Below are 18,564 nucleotides of genomic sequence, written 5' to 3' on the forward strand. Positions count from 1 at the left end.
ACAACGGATTATGTGATTGGCTGCTGAGTCGTGCTGACATACTTTACACAGATTGCACCTTCACCCCAATCTCTTCCTGCTTTTTAGAATCTGGGGCCAACATTAACAAAGCAGATGACAGTGCAGAAATCACCAGGAGCGGAAATAACTCATATCTAATACTGTGTCTGTCTCGGTTTTAAAACTTTAATAAACACATTTCCCCCAGGAATGTTTACTGTTTTAAACCTAATTTCCTGCAATTATGCGTATTTTGACATGGCTATAGGCCTATGACCAGGGTGGAAAACAGGTCAGATGTATTCAGGACGACTTCGTTACTGGACAGTGAGGTTAAAAGTATATGGACAGTGACACATTGTTTGTTGTTTTGGCTCTGTTCTCCAGCACTTTGAATTTGAAATGATACAATGTCTATAAGGTTAAAGTGCAGACTGTCATCTTTAGGGTATTCATCCATATCAGATGAACTGTTTAGAAATTACAGCACTTTTTGTACATAGGTCCCCCATTTTAGGGAACCAAAAGTATTTGGACAAATGTATTTATAAGTGTATTAAAGTAGTCAAAAGTTGTGTATTTGTTCCCATATTCCTAGCACGCAATGACTACATCAAGCTTGTGACTCTACAAACGTGTTGGATGCTTTCGCAATTTGCTTTGGTTGTGTTTCAGATCATTTTGTGCCCAATATTAATGAATAGTATTGTAAATACTATTGTAAATAAGAATAGAATATGTTTCTTAACACTTCTACGTGAATGTGGATACTACCATGATTATGGATAATCATGAATGAATCGTGAATAATGATGTGTGAGAAAGTTACAGACGTACAAAGATCATACCCCTTACCCGGTTCACTTCCATGCTCACTGAAGACCGTGATAATACTCCATTCTGCTGGCTGGTTGAGACGCTTTAGAAGCCACGTTGATGCTATGGACAGAATCCACTTTGAGAAGCAACTTCTTGCTTAAGTCCTCCTTCCATTGTTGATAGCCGTGGAAGTTCTCAGGGATGAAATGTGCCCCTCAGATTGCTGATTGACGAGTAGATGCCCAATTTGCCCGCCTCATTCTCACAAACTTATCCAACTTATTAGGACGTTTTTCATTGCGTGCAAAAAACTTCACCAAACTATAAACTTCACTAAACACTAAAAGGTTGATCAAAAAGGAGATTATGAGTAAAAATGCAGTTGCTAGCTTGATACTGTTACTGTCTTTACACCTACGAACAAACCCACGAGGACGAACACGAAGGCTGAGCTTGGCTTTGTATTTCCCCACCGTGTGACCGAGGAGGTTACGAAGGTTGAGCTTGGCTTTGTATTTCCCCACCGTGTGACCCAGGAGGACACGAAGGCTGAGCTTGGCTTTGTATTTCCCCACCGTGTGACCCAGGAGGACACGAAGGCTGAGCTTGGCTTTGTATTTCCCCACCGTGTGACCCAGGAGGACACGAAGGCTGAGCTTGGCTTTGTATTTCCCCACCGTGTGACCCAGGAGGACACGAAGGCTGAGCTTGGCTTTTTATTTCCCCACCGTGTGACCCAGGAGGACACGAAGGCTGAGCTTGGCTTTTTATTTCCCCACCGTGTGACCCAGGAGGACACGAAGGCTGAGCTTGGCTTTGTATTTCCCCACCGTGTGACCGAGGAGGTCACGAAGGCTGAGCTTGGCTTTGTATTTCCCCACCGTGTGACCCAGGAGGACACGAAGGCTGAGCTTGGCTTTGTATTTCCCCACCGTGTGACCCAGGAGGACACGAAGGCTGAGCTTGGCTTTGTATTTCCCCACCGTGTGACCCAGGAGGTCACGAAGGCTGAGCTTGGCTTTGTATTTCCCCACCGTGTGACCCAGGAGGACACGAAGGCTGAGCTTGGCTTTGTATTTCCCCACCGTGTGACCCAGGAGGACACGAAGGCTGAGCTTGGCTTTGTATTTCCCCACCGTGTGACCCAGGAGGACACGAAGGCTGAGCTTGGCTTTGTATTTCCCTACCTTGTGACCCAGGAGGACACGAAGGCTGAGCTTGGCTTTGTATTTCCCCACCGTGTGACCCAGGAGGACACGAAGGCTGAGCTTGGCTTTGTATTTCCCCACCGTGTGACCCAGGAGGACACGAAGGCCGAGCTTGGCTTTGTATTTCCCCACCGTGTGACCCAGGAGGACACGAAGGCCGAGCTTGGCTTTGTATTTCCCCACCGTGTGACCCAGGAGGACACGAAGGCTCAGCTTGGCTTTGTATTTCCCCATCGTGTGACCCAGGAGGACACGAAGGCCGAGCTTGGCTTTGTATTTCCCCACCGTGTGACCCAGGAGGACACGAAGGCCCAGCTTGGCTTTGTATTTCCCCACCGTGTGACCCAGGAGGACACGAAGGCCGAGCTTGGCTTTGTATTTCCCCACCGTGTGACCCAGGAGGACACGAAGGCCGAGCTTGGCTTTGTATTTCCCCACCGTGTGACCCAGGAGGACACGAAGGCCGAGCTTGGCTTTGTATTTCCCCACCGTGTGACCCAGGAGGACACGAAGGCCGAGCTTGGCTTTGTATTTCCCCACCGTGTGACCCAGGAGGACACGAAGGCCGAGCTTGGCTTTGTATTTCCCCACCGTGTGACCCAGGAGGACACGAAGGCCGAGCTTGGCTTTGTATTTCCCCACCGTGTGACCCAGGAGGACACGAAGGCCGAGCTTGGCTTTGTATTTCCCCACCGTGTGACCCAGGAGGACACGAAGGCCGAGCTTGGCTTTGTATTTCCCCACCGTGTGACCCAGGAGGACACGAAGGCTGAGCTTGGCTTTGTATTTCCCCACCGTGTGACCCAGGAGGACACGAAGGCTGAGCTTGGCTTTGTATTTCCCCACCGTGTGACCCAGGAGGACACGAAGGCTGAGCTTGGTTTTGTATTTCCCCACCGTGTGACCCAGGAGGACACGAAGGCTGAGCTTGGCTTTGTATTTCCCCACCGTGTGACCCAGGAGGACACGAAGGCTGAGCTTGGCTTTGTATTTCCCCACCGTGTGACCCAGGAGGACACGAAGGCTGAGCTTGGCTTTGTATTTCCCCACCGTGTGACCCAGGAGGACACGAAGGCCGAGCTTGGCTTTGTATTTCCCCACCGTGTGACCCAGGAGGACACGAAGGCCGAGCTTGGCTTTGTATTTCCCCACCGTGTGACCCAGGAGGACACGAAGGCTCAGCTTGGCTTTATATTTCCCCGCCGTGTGACCCAGGAGGACACGAAGGCTGAGCTTGGCTTTGTATTTCCCCACCGTGTGACCCAGGAGGACACGAAGGCTGAGCTTGGCTTTGTATTTCCCCACCGTGTGACCCAGGAGGACACGAAGGCTGAGCTTGGCTTTGTATTTCCCCACCGTGTGACCCAGGAGGACACGAAGGCTGAGCTTGGCTTTGTATTTCCCCACCGTGTGACCCAGGAGGACACGAAGGCTGAGCTTGGCTTTGTATTTCCCCACCGTGTGACCCAGGAGGACACGAAGGCTGAGCTTGGCTTTGTATTTCCCCACCGTGTGACCCAGGAGGACACGAAGGCTGAGCTTGGCTTTGTATTTCCCCGCCGTGTGACGCTGACTGTACGGCGTTATTGTATTGTTTCAGAAGATAGAGCTGATTTGAAGAAAACCTCAAGCCCAACTTTAGAACAACATTACAATGTTATTAATATTGATTTAAGAGTTTGTAATTTGGAATGTTTTCTTTTGGTGCTCTAAGTTACTATTAAATGTGTTTCTGGCATTGAGAAATAGGTGCTACACTCACATTAATATGAATCAATTTTCTGTTCTGTGCTATTAGTTTGTGTGTCTTGCTCTTTGCAAAACGCTGGTCAGTTGGTCTTAGGAAGCTTTTGTAGGCCCGCGGATCAATTTCCCAAAACGAAAGAAGAAAAGAAATCGGGGTCTCAATTTACTGTTGAGAGTTAGAATAGTAGAAAAACAAGGTGCCATTTCTAAATGTGGTTTTGCATCAGCAGTTATTCTCTTGTTAAAGTCAGTCACTGACAGTCACTCAACTAGCCCATGTCCGCTAACCATTTTAGATTGGTAAGTTAGTCTAGCCAGCAATCTAAAGTTGTAGTAATCATGGTCGAATTACCGACCGGGGGGGCTATTGATTTTCTTAGTCACTCACTTAGATATCATACTCAAAACTGCAAACATTTCTCTCCACTCTATGGCAAAATGTGTAGAATTGCAGGAAATTAGCTTTAAAACTGCACATTTTCATCTCTGGCCCATGGAACAATTAGTAGAACTGCAGAAAACTTGCTTAAAAATTGCTACATTTTCTCTACACTATAATTGCAGGAATTCCAGGCAATTCATTCTCAAGCTTAGAAATTTCACTTAGGGCCCCCAAAAGTCTAGGGCCGGCTCTGACTGCATGTGTTTGTATGGATGAGGGCACGCAGACCCGCGAGCCACTGCGGCCCTTCATGATGAGTTCCGATTTTTTGTGGCCCCCACCCCAATCAAAGTTGACTATCCCTGTAAAAGAGCATTGTGACTTTAAATCAAATAATAGTTGTCACAAGCGCTGAATACAACAGGTGTAGTAGACCTTACAGTAAAATGCTGAATACAACAGGTGTAGAAGACCTTACAGTAAAATGCTGAATACAACAGGTGTAGAAGACCTTACAGTAAAATGCTGAATACAACAGGTGTAGAAGACCTTACAGTAAAATGCTGAATACAACAGGTGTAGAAGACCTTACAGTAAAATGCTGAATACAACAGGTGTAGTAGACCTTACAGTAAAATGCTGAATACAACAGGTGTAGAAGACCTTACAGTAAAATGCTGAATACAACAGGTGTAGTAGACCTTACAGTAAAATGCTGAATACAACAGGTGTAGAAGACCTTACAGTAAAATGCTGAATACAACTGGTGTAGTAGACCTTACAGTAAAATGCTGAATACAACAGGTGTAGTAGACCTTACAGTAAAATGCTGAATACAACAGGTGTAGTAGACCTTACAGTAAAATGCTTACTAACAAGCTCTTTCCCAACGATGCAGTTTAAATTAGAAAATAAAAACACAAGAGAAACTAGATGGTCATTTTCCGTGAAGAAACATTTGTTGTAGTCGAAGAAGTTTAAACGTTGTTCTACAGCGAAGCAGTGACATATAGTCAAAATTAATTCTAATAAAATATCAGGTCTGACTACTCTATCAACCTTATTACTTTGGAGTGTGGGGCAGTTAGATCACGTTTCATCACAAATAACTACACTCAGACTAATACTTTTACTCAATCCGACTTTTAGGTTATTATTTGGGGAAAGAAATATGATGGTGCGTCTAGTGGAAGAAGTTTAAAAGTTTGTTGCTGTTGAAGAATGTAGGCTGCTGTAGTAGAGGGAGGGACTGTTTTATACATGGTAGATAGTAGCCTTCAGTGGGAGACTAGGTGGTAGTAGTAGAAGTGGTAAGTAGCCCAGAAGTACTAGTACATGGTAAGTAGCCCAGAAGTACTAGTACATGGTAAGTAGCCCAGAAGTACTAGTAGCAGTACATTGCAGTAGTAAAAGTGAATGTTTTAGATAGGTAGGCCATGGGTTAACTATAGTAAGTGAGGTCGCTAATTTGGTTAGTTAGTTGTTATAGCGGGTTAGTTTAATGAGTTGGGGTGAGCTGTATGCCTCCCCCAGTGCTATAATTTGGTTAGTTAGTTGTTATAGCGGGTTAGTTTAATGAGTTGGGGTGAGCTGTATGCCTCCCCCAGTGCTATAATTTGGTTAGTTAGTTGTTATAGAGGGTTAGTTTAATGAGTTGGGGTGAGCTGTATGCCTCCCCCAGTGCTATAATTTGGTTAGTTAGTTGTTATAGCAGGTTAGTTTAATGAGCTGGGGTGAGCTGTATGCCTCCCCCAGTGCTATAATTTGGTTAGTTAGTTGTTATAGCAGGTTAGTTTAATGAGTTGGGGTGAGCTGTATGCCTCCCCCAGTGCTATAATTTGGTTATTTAGTTGTTATAGTGGGTTAGTTTAATGAGTTGGGGTGAGCTGTATGCCTCCCCCAGTGCTATAATTTGGTTAGTTAGTTGTTATAGAGGGTTAGTTTAATGAGTTGGGGTGAGCTGTATGCCTCCCCCAGTGCTATAATTTGGTTATTTAGTTGTTATAGTGGGTTAGTTTAATGAGTTGGGGTGAGCTGTATGCCTCCCCCAGTGCTATAATTTGGTTGGTAGAATATATTTTGATTTCCGATTTAAATAGCAGAGAAGTAGACACATTTTTTATGTACGTTTTTGGGAAAGCGGTCAATTCTGAAAACAGACGTTTATATTAACAGTGTTGCACTTTTCATGTAGCTTAATTTGGGCCAGCTAAAAGCCTTACCACCGATCACGCAACATTATGGACTAAAAGTTCAAATCCTGTAGTTGCAGAATTATTTTTGCTTTGGCAATACTGGTCAAATGAAGATCCTACATCTGTATGTTTAAGACACAGCAACCGAGACTAACTGGTATCAGGCTTTGAATTATGAAACACCATGAATGATACCGAGACGCAACTGAAAATGGATGGTTCACTCAGTAGGCTTTGTACACTAATTGAGCAGACTGACAGAGATGAATTTGTTGTGTAGAGATGTGCACAGGAGAGCACTCATATAGGATCCCAGAACCCATCATGTGACTAATTACCTTGATTGTTGTTATCCAATTAGGCGGTTCATAATTGATGCTCCTCCAAGTTAATATTTGCATAATTAGAACATCTTGTTTTTCCCCCCCATTTCAGATTCATGTAAATGCTTTCAAGGATCAAATGAGGTGTCATCATCCTAGAAAATCCAATTAGATTCAGCAATTTGTCTTTTCCACTTTTTGAATTTCAAAGCATAGATTTGTGATTTGTTTGGCATTTTTCTTTGGAATGCTTGTAATTATTGGGAGTGATGGGGGAGAGTGTGGCAGAGACAGATAGAGTTTCTGCTTTCACAGGATGCAGCTGATCTTATTGTCATGACTCCGTATTGGGCTGTGGTGTCAGAGGCTCCTGGTGTGGATGTGTCTATGAGTCATCTGATAGGATGCTGATGAATGACTCTTCTAAGGAATAATAATGCTTAGAGTTGACTTTATGTTGAGAGTCAATCCAAACACGTACTGTAATCATTTAGTTCTGTTGATGATTTTTTGATAATCACTATTTGTAGGTGTAGCCTTATAATTGATAAGGATGTTCACTTTTTCCTACCCTCAGTCTTTATTTGTTGTTAGTAACTTTCTTTTTACCAAGACATGTAGGAGTCCTTACCCTTTGTATCTCTCTCTACTCTCCAAGGCTAAACCACTAAGGAAACTGATCCAGCAGACCTTCAAACAATTTGCCAACCTAAACGATGAACAGAGCATTCACAAGTTCTTTGAGATCCTGTCTCCCATTTACAGATTCGACAAGGAATGTTTTAAATGTGCCCTTGGGGTAAGTAGGCTAGTGATAGACGTTTCACTATCCCACTGTGATAACGGTTGGCTGTCCTCAGGGAAACCCTGGCTGGCAGGGTTCCAGATAGGAAGAGCTCAGCTCAGTAGCCTTAAGGATGTGTTTCACAGTGACACCTGCTGGGCATGACAAACACTGTTTCTTTCATCTGTCTTTCTGTCTGTCTGTCCATCGCTCTCTCTCTCTCTCTGTCTGTCCTGCCTGTCTCTGTGTCCATCTCTCTGTTTGTCTTCTAGTCCAGTTGGATTATCTCTGTGGAGCTTGCCATTGGACCTGAGGAGGGCATCAGCTACCTGACAGACAAAGGATCAACTGTGAGTACTTCTGAGTTATCAAGGCTTTTCTTTATTCACCTTTTATTCACATTCTTCTGTACATTTTGTAGAATTGCATTTCCTACCCAATTCGAAGATGATAACCACCATGGATGTTTCATTCTGTGCTTTCTGTTCTGTCCGTGTGTTCAGCCGACACATCTGGCCAACTTCACCCAGGTACAGACCATCCAGTACTCCAGCACGGAGGACAAGGTGCGCCAGGGGATGCTGCTGCTCAATGTGTCTGGAGCCCCGGAGGTACTGTGTATGTGTGTGAGCGTGTATGAATTCAGTAACATGCCCTGCAGTGGCCTCAGTGAAGTTATTTCCAGCACTATAGCTGGTTGACAGATGAGGAACTCTGAGCAGTAAACACTTGATTGACCACTAAGGGATTCTCCAAGGGAAGAAGACGCACCCCTGATACTAGCAAAACATACTCCTCCCTGCATGGGTTCTTTGATGGACTGTGCCTGTGCGTGTGTGCGTGTGTGCGTGTGCGTGTGCGTGTGCGTGTGCGTGTGTGTGTGTGTGTGTGTGTGTGTGTGTTCGTCCTCTCACTTATCTCCTTTGATGTGCTGTGGTTTGTCCTAACTGGAGGTCTCAGATGGAGGAGGCAGCCCTGCTGATGAAGTCTCTTTGTTGCTTGTCTGACTGTCTGTCTAACTGTGTCTGACTCTGTCTGTCTGTCTAACTGTGTCTGACTCTGTCTGTCTGTCTGACTGTCTAACTGTGTCTGACTCTGTCTGTCTGTCTGTCTGACTGTCTAACTGTGTCTGTCTGTCTGTCTGTCTAACTGTGTCTGTCTGTCTGTCTGTCTGTCTAACTGTGTCTGTCTGTCTGTCTGTCTGTCTGTCTGTCTGTCTGTCTGTCTGTCTGTCTGTCTGTCTGTTTAACTGTGTCTGACTCTGTCTGACTCTGTCTGACTCTGTCTGACTCTGTCTGTCTGTTTGACTGACTGTCTGACTCTGTCTGTCTGTTTGACTGACTGTCTGACTCTGTCTGTCTGTTTGACTGTCTGTCTGTCTGTCTGTCTGTCTGTCTGTCTGTCTGTCTGTCTGTCTGTCTGTCTGTCTGTCTGTCTGTCTGTCTGTCTGTCTGTTTAACTGTGTCTGACTCTGTATGTCTGTCTGTTTGACTGTCTGTCTGTCTGTGTATCTGTGTGTGTCTGCAGCCTCTGACGGTGACCACAGCGTCTCTGAACACGGCAGAGAACATGGCTGACCTGATAGACGGATACTGTCGCCTGGTCAACGGAGTCTCCCAGTCCTTCATCGTCCGCGTTCAAAAGGGTACGCTAACACTGCTGCTGACACCTTTACACTGAGTGGAGGGGTTTTACACACACCCACAATAATAACAGGATCTGGATAATAACAAGGCCGACTCAGAGAAAGAGGGAACGTCTGAAAAACAGTGAGCAGACATTGAACTTCCACTACATAGAGGAAAAGGGCAGACTGACAGCCCTGCTGTGTTGTGTACTGTGGACAATGGACTTGACTGTGTTAGAGCAGCGGTGGAAAGAGCTGCAGACTCCACTGCACTGAGGCTGGATTGTAGGCTCACAGATTGATAGATGCAATAGGATTTATTTGACCTTTGTCTATACAGGTATGTCCATGAAGAACACATTCTTATTTACAATGACGACCTGTCAAACACATCAATACTTAACAAAAATCAATTACACAATACACATCTATATACACATCAATTACACAATACACATCTATATACACATCAATTACACAATACACATCTATATACACATCAATTACACAACACACATCTATATACACATAAATTACACAATACACATCTATATTCACATCGTTTACCAAATACTCATCGATATACACATCAATTACACAATACACATCGATATACACATCAATTACACAATACACATCGATATACACATCAATTACACAATACACATCGATATACACATCAATTACACAATACACATTTATATACACATCAATTACTCAATACACGTCTATATTCACATCAATTACACAATACACGAAAAGCAAACCCAAAACCCAAAAGGTAAAACATAATCATATGAAACAAACACATTCTTCAGTAAGTGAGCCCACATTCATCCACGACTTCATAAGTTTTGTAACCGGTTTTCATTTGCGATTCTAGATGTGGTATTAATGTTGTAATTGGCATAATGTTTTTCCAGTGAGTCAGCCCAGTAGTAAACACATGGCTTTATGAGAGGCAGTTACAGAGCTGTTGAGGGACTCTGCCATTCCATTTCTACAGTCATTTGGAAAGCTGAACACAACAAATCAAATTGCCCGGAAACAGCTTTCACTACCATTCATTTCACTCAATGAATTCTGTCTTTTTAAAACATGAATGACTTCACACAGGAGAAAGAAGTATCCATTCAAGGCATAGGCTTTTAGGGGCTCTTCTCTGCTTTAGGCTCATAAATGAAAGAATGTTACATATTTGATGTCTCATATTATGAAATGATATTACTAATGATGAATGTGTCAGTGTGGGCTTTAGAATGGATCCTGTTGATGGACTGTAACTCTACTGCTAACCCTACGTCTAACTGATGGACTGTAACTCTACTGCTAACCCTACATCTAACTGATGGACTGTAACTCTACTGCTAACCCTACATCTAACTGATGGACTGTAACTCTACTGCTAACCCTACATCTAACTGATGGACTGTAACTGTACTGCTAACCCTACATCTAACTGATGGACTGTAACTCTACTGCTAACCCTACATCTAACTGATGGACTGTAACTCTACTGCTAACCCTACATCTAACTGATGGACTGTAACTCTACTGCTAACCCTACATCTAACTGATGGACTGTAACTCTACTGCTAACCCTACATCTAACTGATGGACTGTAACTCTACTGCTAACCCTACATCTAACTGATGGACTGTAACTCTACTGCTAACCCTACATCTAACTGCCTCTAACAATCACCAACAGAGGGAGAGAGAGCGCTACCTTCCATCCCAAAGTCCACCCCAAAGTAAGTACATGTCTCTCTCTACTCTCTATCCTCTATCTCTCTCTCCTATCTCTTCTCTCTCTCTCCTATCTCTTCTCTCTCTCTCCTATCTCTTCTCTCTCTCTCCTATCTCTTCTCTCTCTCTCCCATCTCTTCTCTCTCTCTCCTATCTCTTCTCTCTCTCTCTCCTATCTCTTCTCTCTCCTATCTCTTCTCTCTCTCTCTCCTATCTCTTCTCTCTCTCTCCTATCTCTTCTCTCTCTCTCCTATTTCTATCTCTCCTCATCTCTCCCATTTCTATCTCTCCTATTTCTATCTCTCATCTGGAATGTTTCTTCCAGGCAGCATATCAGGTTTCAGTCAGGTGCTCTGAAAACCAACACAAGCCTTGCTCCCCTCCTACTGCTTCTTTTTGGCAGAATCATGAGGAATTTCTCTGACCCTGTTTAGAGTTCCTGTCTCCGTCCCCGGCCCTCTGACCCCCCAACCCCCTTTAACCATATCCTCTTGGATGTGCTGACGGGCCTACTTATCGGGATCCCCCCTGCAGCACCCCTGCCAAACATGCCCTGCCAGTGAATGGAATGGTCCTGGAACTGTCTATAACAGAGCCCAGTCATAGTGTCACAGTGTGGACAGGCCAGTCTGTCTTTCTGTTCTGGTGACTGGAGAAACAATCCTTTCACAGGGAAATGTACAGCATTCATCTGTTCAAACCTTTATTCCACAGAGTCTCCAACCATGAGAAGCGTCTGGATGGGGGGGTCCGGACAAGGGTTGCATGTGTCTCAGGTAGGACCTTCTCACTCTCTCTCTTTTCACGTCTCCTGGGTTTAGTGTCAGATGAGGTTTGGGGTCAGATGAGGTTTGGTATTGTACTGGGACTGTGAAGCTGTTGATACGTTGTCTTGTTGGGCTTTGCCATGATAACAAAACCGTTTTCCACACAGAAGCCTTTACTGAAATCACTATCTGCCATGTTAACTATCCCATAATTCACTGGTTTATTAGTGCATGCAGTGGTGACAGACAGGATGCAGAGATGATTGACAGCCCATCAGTCAGCTAGATGTCTGACATGTACTTTGACATGAGCTCTCTGATGCTCCGGTGGAGTTGAGCACATAGTATGAGTAGAATAGTGAAAGTAGATATTGCTCCCTCTTCCTACACAATGTTCACCACATCCTAGTGGGCTGTTGAAGCACCATACGGCACCATAAGCTAGCTACATGACATGTTATAGTCTTCTGGTCCTATCTGGCGATGCCTAGTCCCAAATGGGACCCTATCCCCTTTATAGGGCACTATTTTTTACCAGGGCCCATAGGGATCCGGTCAAACGTAGTGCACTATATACAGTAGGGGATAGTGTGTCATTTAGACCCATCCCTAGTCATTGTCTCGTTAGAGTGCCCTGCTGGGGACACAGCTCTATGACTGCTGCACCACAACAGAACTACCTGAGGAGGTTTTTCTATCCTTGTTGAAGGTTTACTGTCACACGTGTGAAGGAAAGCACGTAAACTGCAGACAACACGGTGTGTACCAAACATATCACAACAGCAGAGCTTGTACATTGGTTTAGAAACAAGACGTTTTTTTAGACGTGACCCCATCCACCAATCACGTTTGAGGCAGACCAGAGAACATTGCTGAATTGTCTTTTTGTTGTTGTGTAAGGGCATAACATAGAAGAGTGATGTGGTTTGTTGTTGTGTAAGGACATAACATAGAAGAGTGATGTGGTTTGTTGTTGTGTAAGGACATAACATAGAAGAGTGATGTGGTTTGTTGTTGTGTAAGGACATAACATAGAAGAGTGATGTGTTGTTGTGTAAGGGCATAACATAGAAGAGTGATGTGTTGTTGTGTAAGGGCATAACATAGAAGAGTGATGTGGTTTGTTGTTGTGTAAGGGCATAACATAGAAGAGTGATGTGGTTTGTTGTTGTGTAAGGACATAACATAGAAGAGTGATGTGTTGTTGTGTAAGGACATAACATAGAAGAGTGATGTGTTGTTGTGTAAGGGCATAACATAGAAGAGTGATGTGGTTTGTTGTTGTGTAAGGACATAACATAGAAGAGTGATGTGGTTTGTTGTTGTGTAAGGACATAACATAGAAGAGTGATGTGTTGTTGTGTAAGGGCATAACATAGAAGAGTGATGTGTTGTTGTGTAAGGGCATAACATAGAAGAGTGATGTGGTTTGTTGTTGTGTAAGGGCATAACATAGAAGAGTGATGTGGTTTGTTGTTGTGTAAGGACATAACATAGAAGAGTGATGTGGTTTGTTGTTGTGTAAGGACATAACATAGAAGAGTGATGTGGTTTGTTGTTGTGTAAGGACATAACATAGAAGAGTGATGTGGTTTGTTGTTGTGTAAGGACATAACATAGAAGAGTGATGTGTTGTTGTGTAAGGACATAACATAGAAGAGTGATGTGGTTTGTTGTTGTGTAAGGACATAACATAGAAGAGTGATGTGGTTTGTTGTTGTGTAAGGACATAACATAGAAGAGTGATGTGGTTTGTTGTTGTGTAAGGGCATAACATAGAAGAGTGATGTGTTGTTGTGTAAGGGCATAACATAGAAGAGTGATGTGGTTTGTTGTTGTGTAAGGGCATAACATAGAAGAGTGATGTGTTGTTGTGTAAGGACATAACATAGAAGAGTGATATGGTTTGTTGTTGTGTAAGGACATAACATAGAAGAGTGATGTGGTTTGTTGTTGTGTAAGGACATAACATAGAAGAGTGATGTGTTGTTGTGTAAGGACATAACATAGAAGAGTGATATGGTTTGTTGTTGTGTAAGGACATAACATAGAAGAGTGATGTGGTTTGTTGTTGTGTAAGGGCATAACATAGAAGAGTGATGTGGTTTGTTGTTGTGTAAGGACATAACATAGAAGAGTGATGTGGTTTGTTGTTGTGTAAGGACATAACATAGAAGAGTGATGTGGTTTGTTGTTGTGTAAGGACATAACATAGAAGAGTGATGTGTTGTTGTGTAAGGACATAACATAGAAGAGTGATGTGTTGTTGTGTAAGGACATAACATAGAAGAGTGATGTGGTTTGTTGTTGTGTAAGGACATAACATAGAAGAGTGATGTGGTTTGTTGTTGTGTAAGGGCATAACATAGAAGAGTGATGTGGTTTGTTGTTGTGTAAGGGCATAACATAGAAGAGTGATGTGGTTTGTTGTTGTGTAAGGACATAACATAGAAGAGTGATGTGGTTTGTTGTTGTGTAAGGACATAACATAGAAGAGTGATGTGGTTTGTTGTTGTGTAAGGACATAACATAGAAGAGTGATGTGGTTTGTTGTTGTGTAAGGACATAACATAGAAGAGTGATGTGGTTTGTTGTTGTGTAAGGGCATAACATAGAAGAGTGATGTGTCGTTGTGTAAGGACATAACATAGAAGAGTGATGTGTTGTTGTGTAAGGACATAACATAGAAGAGTGATGTGGTGTGTTGTTGTGTAAGGGCATAACATAGAAGAGTGATGTGGTGTGTTGTTGTGTAAGGACATAACATAGAAGAGTGATGTGGTGTGTTGTTGTGTAAGGACATAACATAGAAGAGTGATGTGGTTTGTTGTTGTGTAAGGACATAACATAGAAGAGTGATGTGGTGTGTTGTTGTGTAAGGACATAACATGGAAGAGTGATGTGGTTTGTTGTTGTGTAAGGACATAACATAGAAGAGTGATGTGGTTTGTTGTTGTGTAAGGGCATAACATAGAAGAGTGATGTGGTTTGTTGTTGTGTAAGGACATAACATAGAAGAGTGATGTGGTTTGTTGTTGTGTAAGGACATAACATAGAAGAGTGATGTGGTTTGTTGTTGTGTAAGGACATAACATAGAAGAGTGATGTGGTTTGTTGTTGTGTAAGGGCATAACATAGAAGAGTGATGTGGTTTGTTGTTGTGTAAGGGCATAACATAGAAGAGTGATGTGGTTTGTTGTTGTGTAAGGACATAACATAGAAGAGTGATGTGGTTTGTTGTTGTGTAAGGACATAACATAGAAGAGTGATGTGGTTTGTTGTTGTGTAAGGGCATAACATAGAAGAGTGATGTGGTTTGTTGTTGTGTAAGGACATAACATAGAAGAGTGATGTGGTTTGTTGGTTATCTAGCTGATATACTGGTGCAGTCTGGCTTAGATTTAGGTTCACATTTAATTTATTGGCACCTGTAAAACATCACTATGAATCAACCATCAGTCTGTTATCAGGCGGCTCTGTAAAACATCACTATGAATCAACCATCAGTCTGTTATCAGGCGGCTCTGTAAAACATCACTATGAATCAACCATCAGTCTGTTATCAGACGGCTCTGTAAAACATCACTATGAATCAACCATCAGTCTGTTATCAGACGGCTCTGTAAAACATCACTATGAATCAACCATCAGTCTGTTATCAGGCGGCTCTGTAAAACATCACTATGAATCAACCATCAGTCTGTTATCAGACGGCTCTGTAAAACATCACTATGAATCAACCATCAGTCTGTTATCAGACGGCTCTGTAAAACATCACTATGAATCAACCATCAGTCTGTTATCAGACGGCTCTGTAAAACATCACTATGAATCAACCATCAGTCTGTTATCAGACGGCTCTGTAAAACATCACTATGAATCAACCATCAGTCTGTTATCAGACGGCTCTGTAAAACATCACTATGAATCAACCATCAGTCTGTTATCAGGCGGCTCTGTAAAACATCACTATGAATCAACCATCAGTCTGTTATCAGACGGCTCTGTAAAACATCACTATGAATCAACCATCAGTCTGTTATCAGACGGCTCTGTAAAACATCACTATGAATCAACCATCAGTCTGTTATCAGGCGGCTCTGTAAAACATCACTATGAATCAACCATCAGTCTGTTATCAGACGGCTCTGTAAAACATCACTATGAATCAACCATCAGTCTGTTATCAGACGGCTCTGTAAAACATCACTATGAATCAACCATCAGTCTGTTATCAGACGGCTCTGTAAAACATCACTATGAATCAACCATCAGTCTGTTATCAGACGGCTCTGTAAAACATCACTATGAATCAACCATCAGTCTGTTATCAGACGGCTCTGTAAAACATCACTATGAATCAACCATCAGTCTGTTATCAGGCGGCTCTGTAAAACATCACTATGAATCAACCATCAGTCTGTTATCAGGCGGCTCTGTAAAACATCACTATGAATCAACCATCAGTCTGTTATCAGACGGCTCTGTAAAACATCACTATGAATCAACCATCAGTCTGTTATCAGGCGGCTCTGTAAAACATCACTATGAATCAACCATCAGTCTGTTATCAGGCGGCTCTGTAAAACATCACTATGAATCAACCATCAGTCTGTTATCAGGCGGCTCTGTAAAACATCACTATGAATCAACCATCAGTCTGTTATCAGGCGGCTCTGTAAAACATCACTATGAATCAACCATCAGTCTGTTATCAGACGGCTCTGTAAAACATCACTATGAATCAACCATCAGTCTGTTATCAGACGGCTCTGTAAAACATCACTATGAATCAACCATCAGTCTGTTATCAGACGGCTCTGTAAAACATCACTATGAATCAACCATCAGTCTGTTATCAGACGGCTCTGTAAAACATCACTATGAATCAACCATCAGTCTGTTATCAGGCGGCTCTGTAAAACATCACTATGAATCAACCATCAGTCTGTTATCAGACGGCTCTGTAAAACATCACTATGAATCAACCATCAGTCTGTTATCAGGCGGCTCTGTAAAACATCACTATGAATCAACCATCAGTCTGTTATCAGACGGCTCTGTAAAACATCACTATGAATCAACCATCAGTCTGTTATCAGGCGGCTCTGTAAAACATCACTATGAATCAACCATCAGTCTGTTATCAGACGGCTCTGTAAAACATCACTATGAATCAACCATCAGTCTGTTATCAGGCGGCTCTGTAAAACATCACTATGAATCAACCATCAGTCTGTTATCAGACGGCTCTGTAAAACATCACTATGAATCAACCATCAGTCTGTTATCAGACGGCTCTGTAAAACATCACTATGAATCAACCATCAGTCTGTTATCAGACGGCTCTGTAAAACATCACTATGAATCAACCATCAGTCTGTTATCAGACGGCTCTGTAAAACATCACTATGAATCAACCATCAGTCTGTTATCAGGCGGCTCTGTAAAACATCACTATGAATCAACCATCAGTCTGTTATCAGGCGGCTCTGTAAAACATCACTATGAATCAACCATCAGTCTGTTATCAGGCGGCTCTGTAAAACATCACTATGAATCAACCATCAGTCTGTTATCAGACGGCTCTGTAAAACATCACTATGAATCAACCATCAGTCTGTTATCAGGCGGCTCTGTAAAACATCACTATGAATCAACCATCAGTCTGTTATCAGGCGGCTCTGTAAAACATCACTATGAATCAACCATCAGTCTGTTATCAGACGGCTCTGTAAAACATCACTATGAATCAACCATCAGTCTGTTATCAGGCGGCTCTGTAAAACATCACTATGAATCAACCATCAGTCTGTTATCAGGCGGCTCTGTAAAACATCACTATGAATCAACCATCAGTCTGTTATCAGGCGGCTCTGTAAAACATCACTATGAATCAACCATCAGTCTGTTATCAGACGGCTCTGTAAAACATCACTATGAATCAACCATCAGTCTGTTATCAGGCGGCTCTGTAAAACATCACTATGAATCAACCATCAGTCTGTTATCAGGCGGCTCTGTAAAACATCACTATGAATCAACCATCAGTCTGTTATCAGACGGCTCTGTAAAACATCACTATGAATCAACCATCAGTCTGTTATCAGACGGCTCTGTAAAACATCACTATGAATCAACCATCAGTCTGTTATCAGACGGCTCTGTAAAACATCACTATGAATCAACCATCAGTCTGTTATCAGACGGCTCTGTAAAACATCACTATGAATCAACCATCAGTCTGTTATCAGACGGCTCTGTAAAACATCACTATGAATCAACCATCAGTCTGTTATCAGACGGCTCTGTAAAACATCACTATGAATCAACCATCAGTCTGTTATCAGACGGCTCTGTAAAACATCACTATGAATCAACCATCAGTCTGTTATCAGACGGCTCTGTAAAACATCACTATGAATCAACCATCAGTCTGTTATCAGGCGGCTCTGTAAAACATCACTATGAATCAACCATCAGTCTGTTATCAGACGGCTCTGTAAAACATCACTATGAATCAACCATCAGTCTGTTATCAGACGGCTCTGTAAAACATCACTATGAATCAACCATCAGTCTGTTATCAGACGGCTCTGTAAAACATCACTATGAATCAACCATCAGTCTGTTATCAGGCGGCTCTGTAAAACATCACTATGAATCAACCATCAGTCTGTTATCAGGCGGCTCTGTAAAACATCACTATGAATCAACCATCAGTCTGTTATCAGACGGCTCTGTAAAACATCACTATGAATCAACCATCAGTCTGTTATCAGACGGCTCTGTAAAACATCACTATGAATCAACCATCAGTCTGTTATCAGACGGCTCTGTAAAACATCACTATGAATCAACCATCAGTCTGTTATCAGGCGGCTCTGTAAAACATCACTATGAATCAACCATCAGTCTGTTATCAGGCGGCTCTGTAAAACATCACTATGAATCAACCATCAGTC

General features: G+C 42.8%; 1 protein-coding gene across 3 annotated transcripts in view; it reads left to right on the forward strand.

Annotated features, from left to right (window-relative positions):
* Positions 1 to 18,564, forward strand: part of LOC120048831 (focal adhesion kinase 1-like) — a 146,601-nt gene that overhangs the window by 75,208 nt on the left and 52,829 nt on the right. For all 3 annotated transcript variants that reach the window (XM_038995095.1, XM_038995094.1, XM_038995093.1), the window contains 6 exons: positions 7,332 to 7,472; positions 7,730 to 7,807; positions 7,961 to 8,068; positions 8,985 to 9,102; positions 10,795 to 10,837; positions 11,547 to 11,608. In XM_038995095.1, coding sequence (XP_038851023.1) covers positions 7,332 to 7,472; positions 7,730 to 7,807; positions 7,961 to 8,068; positions 8,985 to 9,102; positions 10,795 to 10,837; positions 11,547 to 11,608 — 550 coding nt within the window. The remainder of the gene's footprint in view (positions 1 to 7,331; positions 7,473 to 7,729; positions 7,808 to 7,960; positions 8,069 to 8,984; positions 9,103 to 10,794; positions 10,838 to 11,546; positions 11,609 to 18,564) is intronic.

Source organism: Salvelinus namaycush, chromosome 5 (assembly GCF_016432855.1).
Source record: "Salvelinus namaycush isolate Seneca chromosome 5, SaNama_1.0, whole genome shotgun sequence".
NCBI classification, from domain to species: domain Eukaryota; kingdom Metazoa; phylum Chordata; class Actinopteri; order Salmoniformes; family Salmonidae; genus Salvelinus; species Salvelinus namaycush.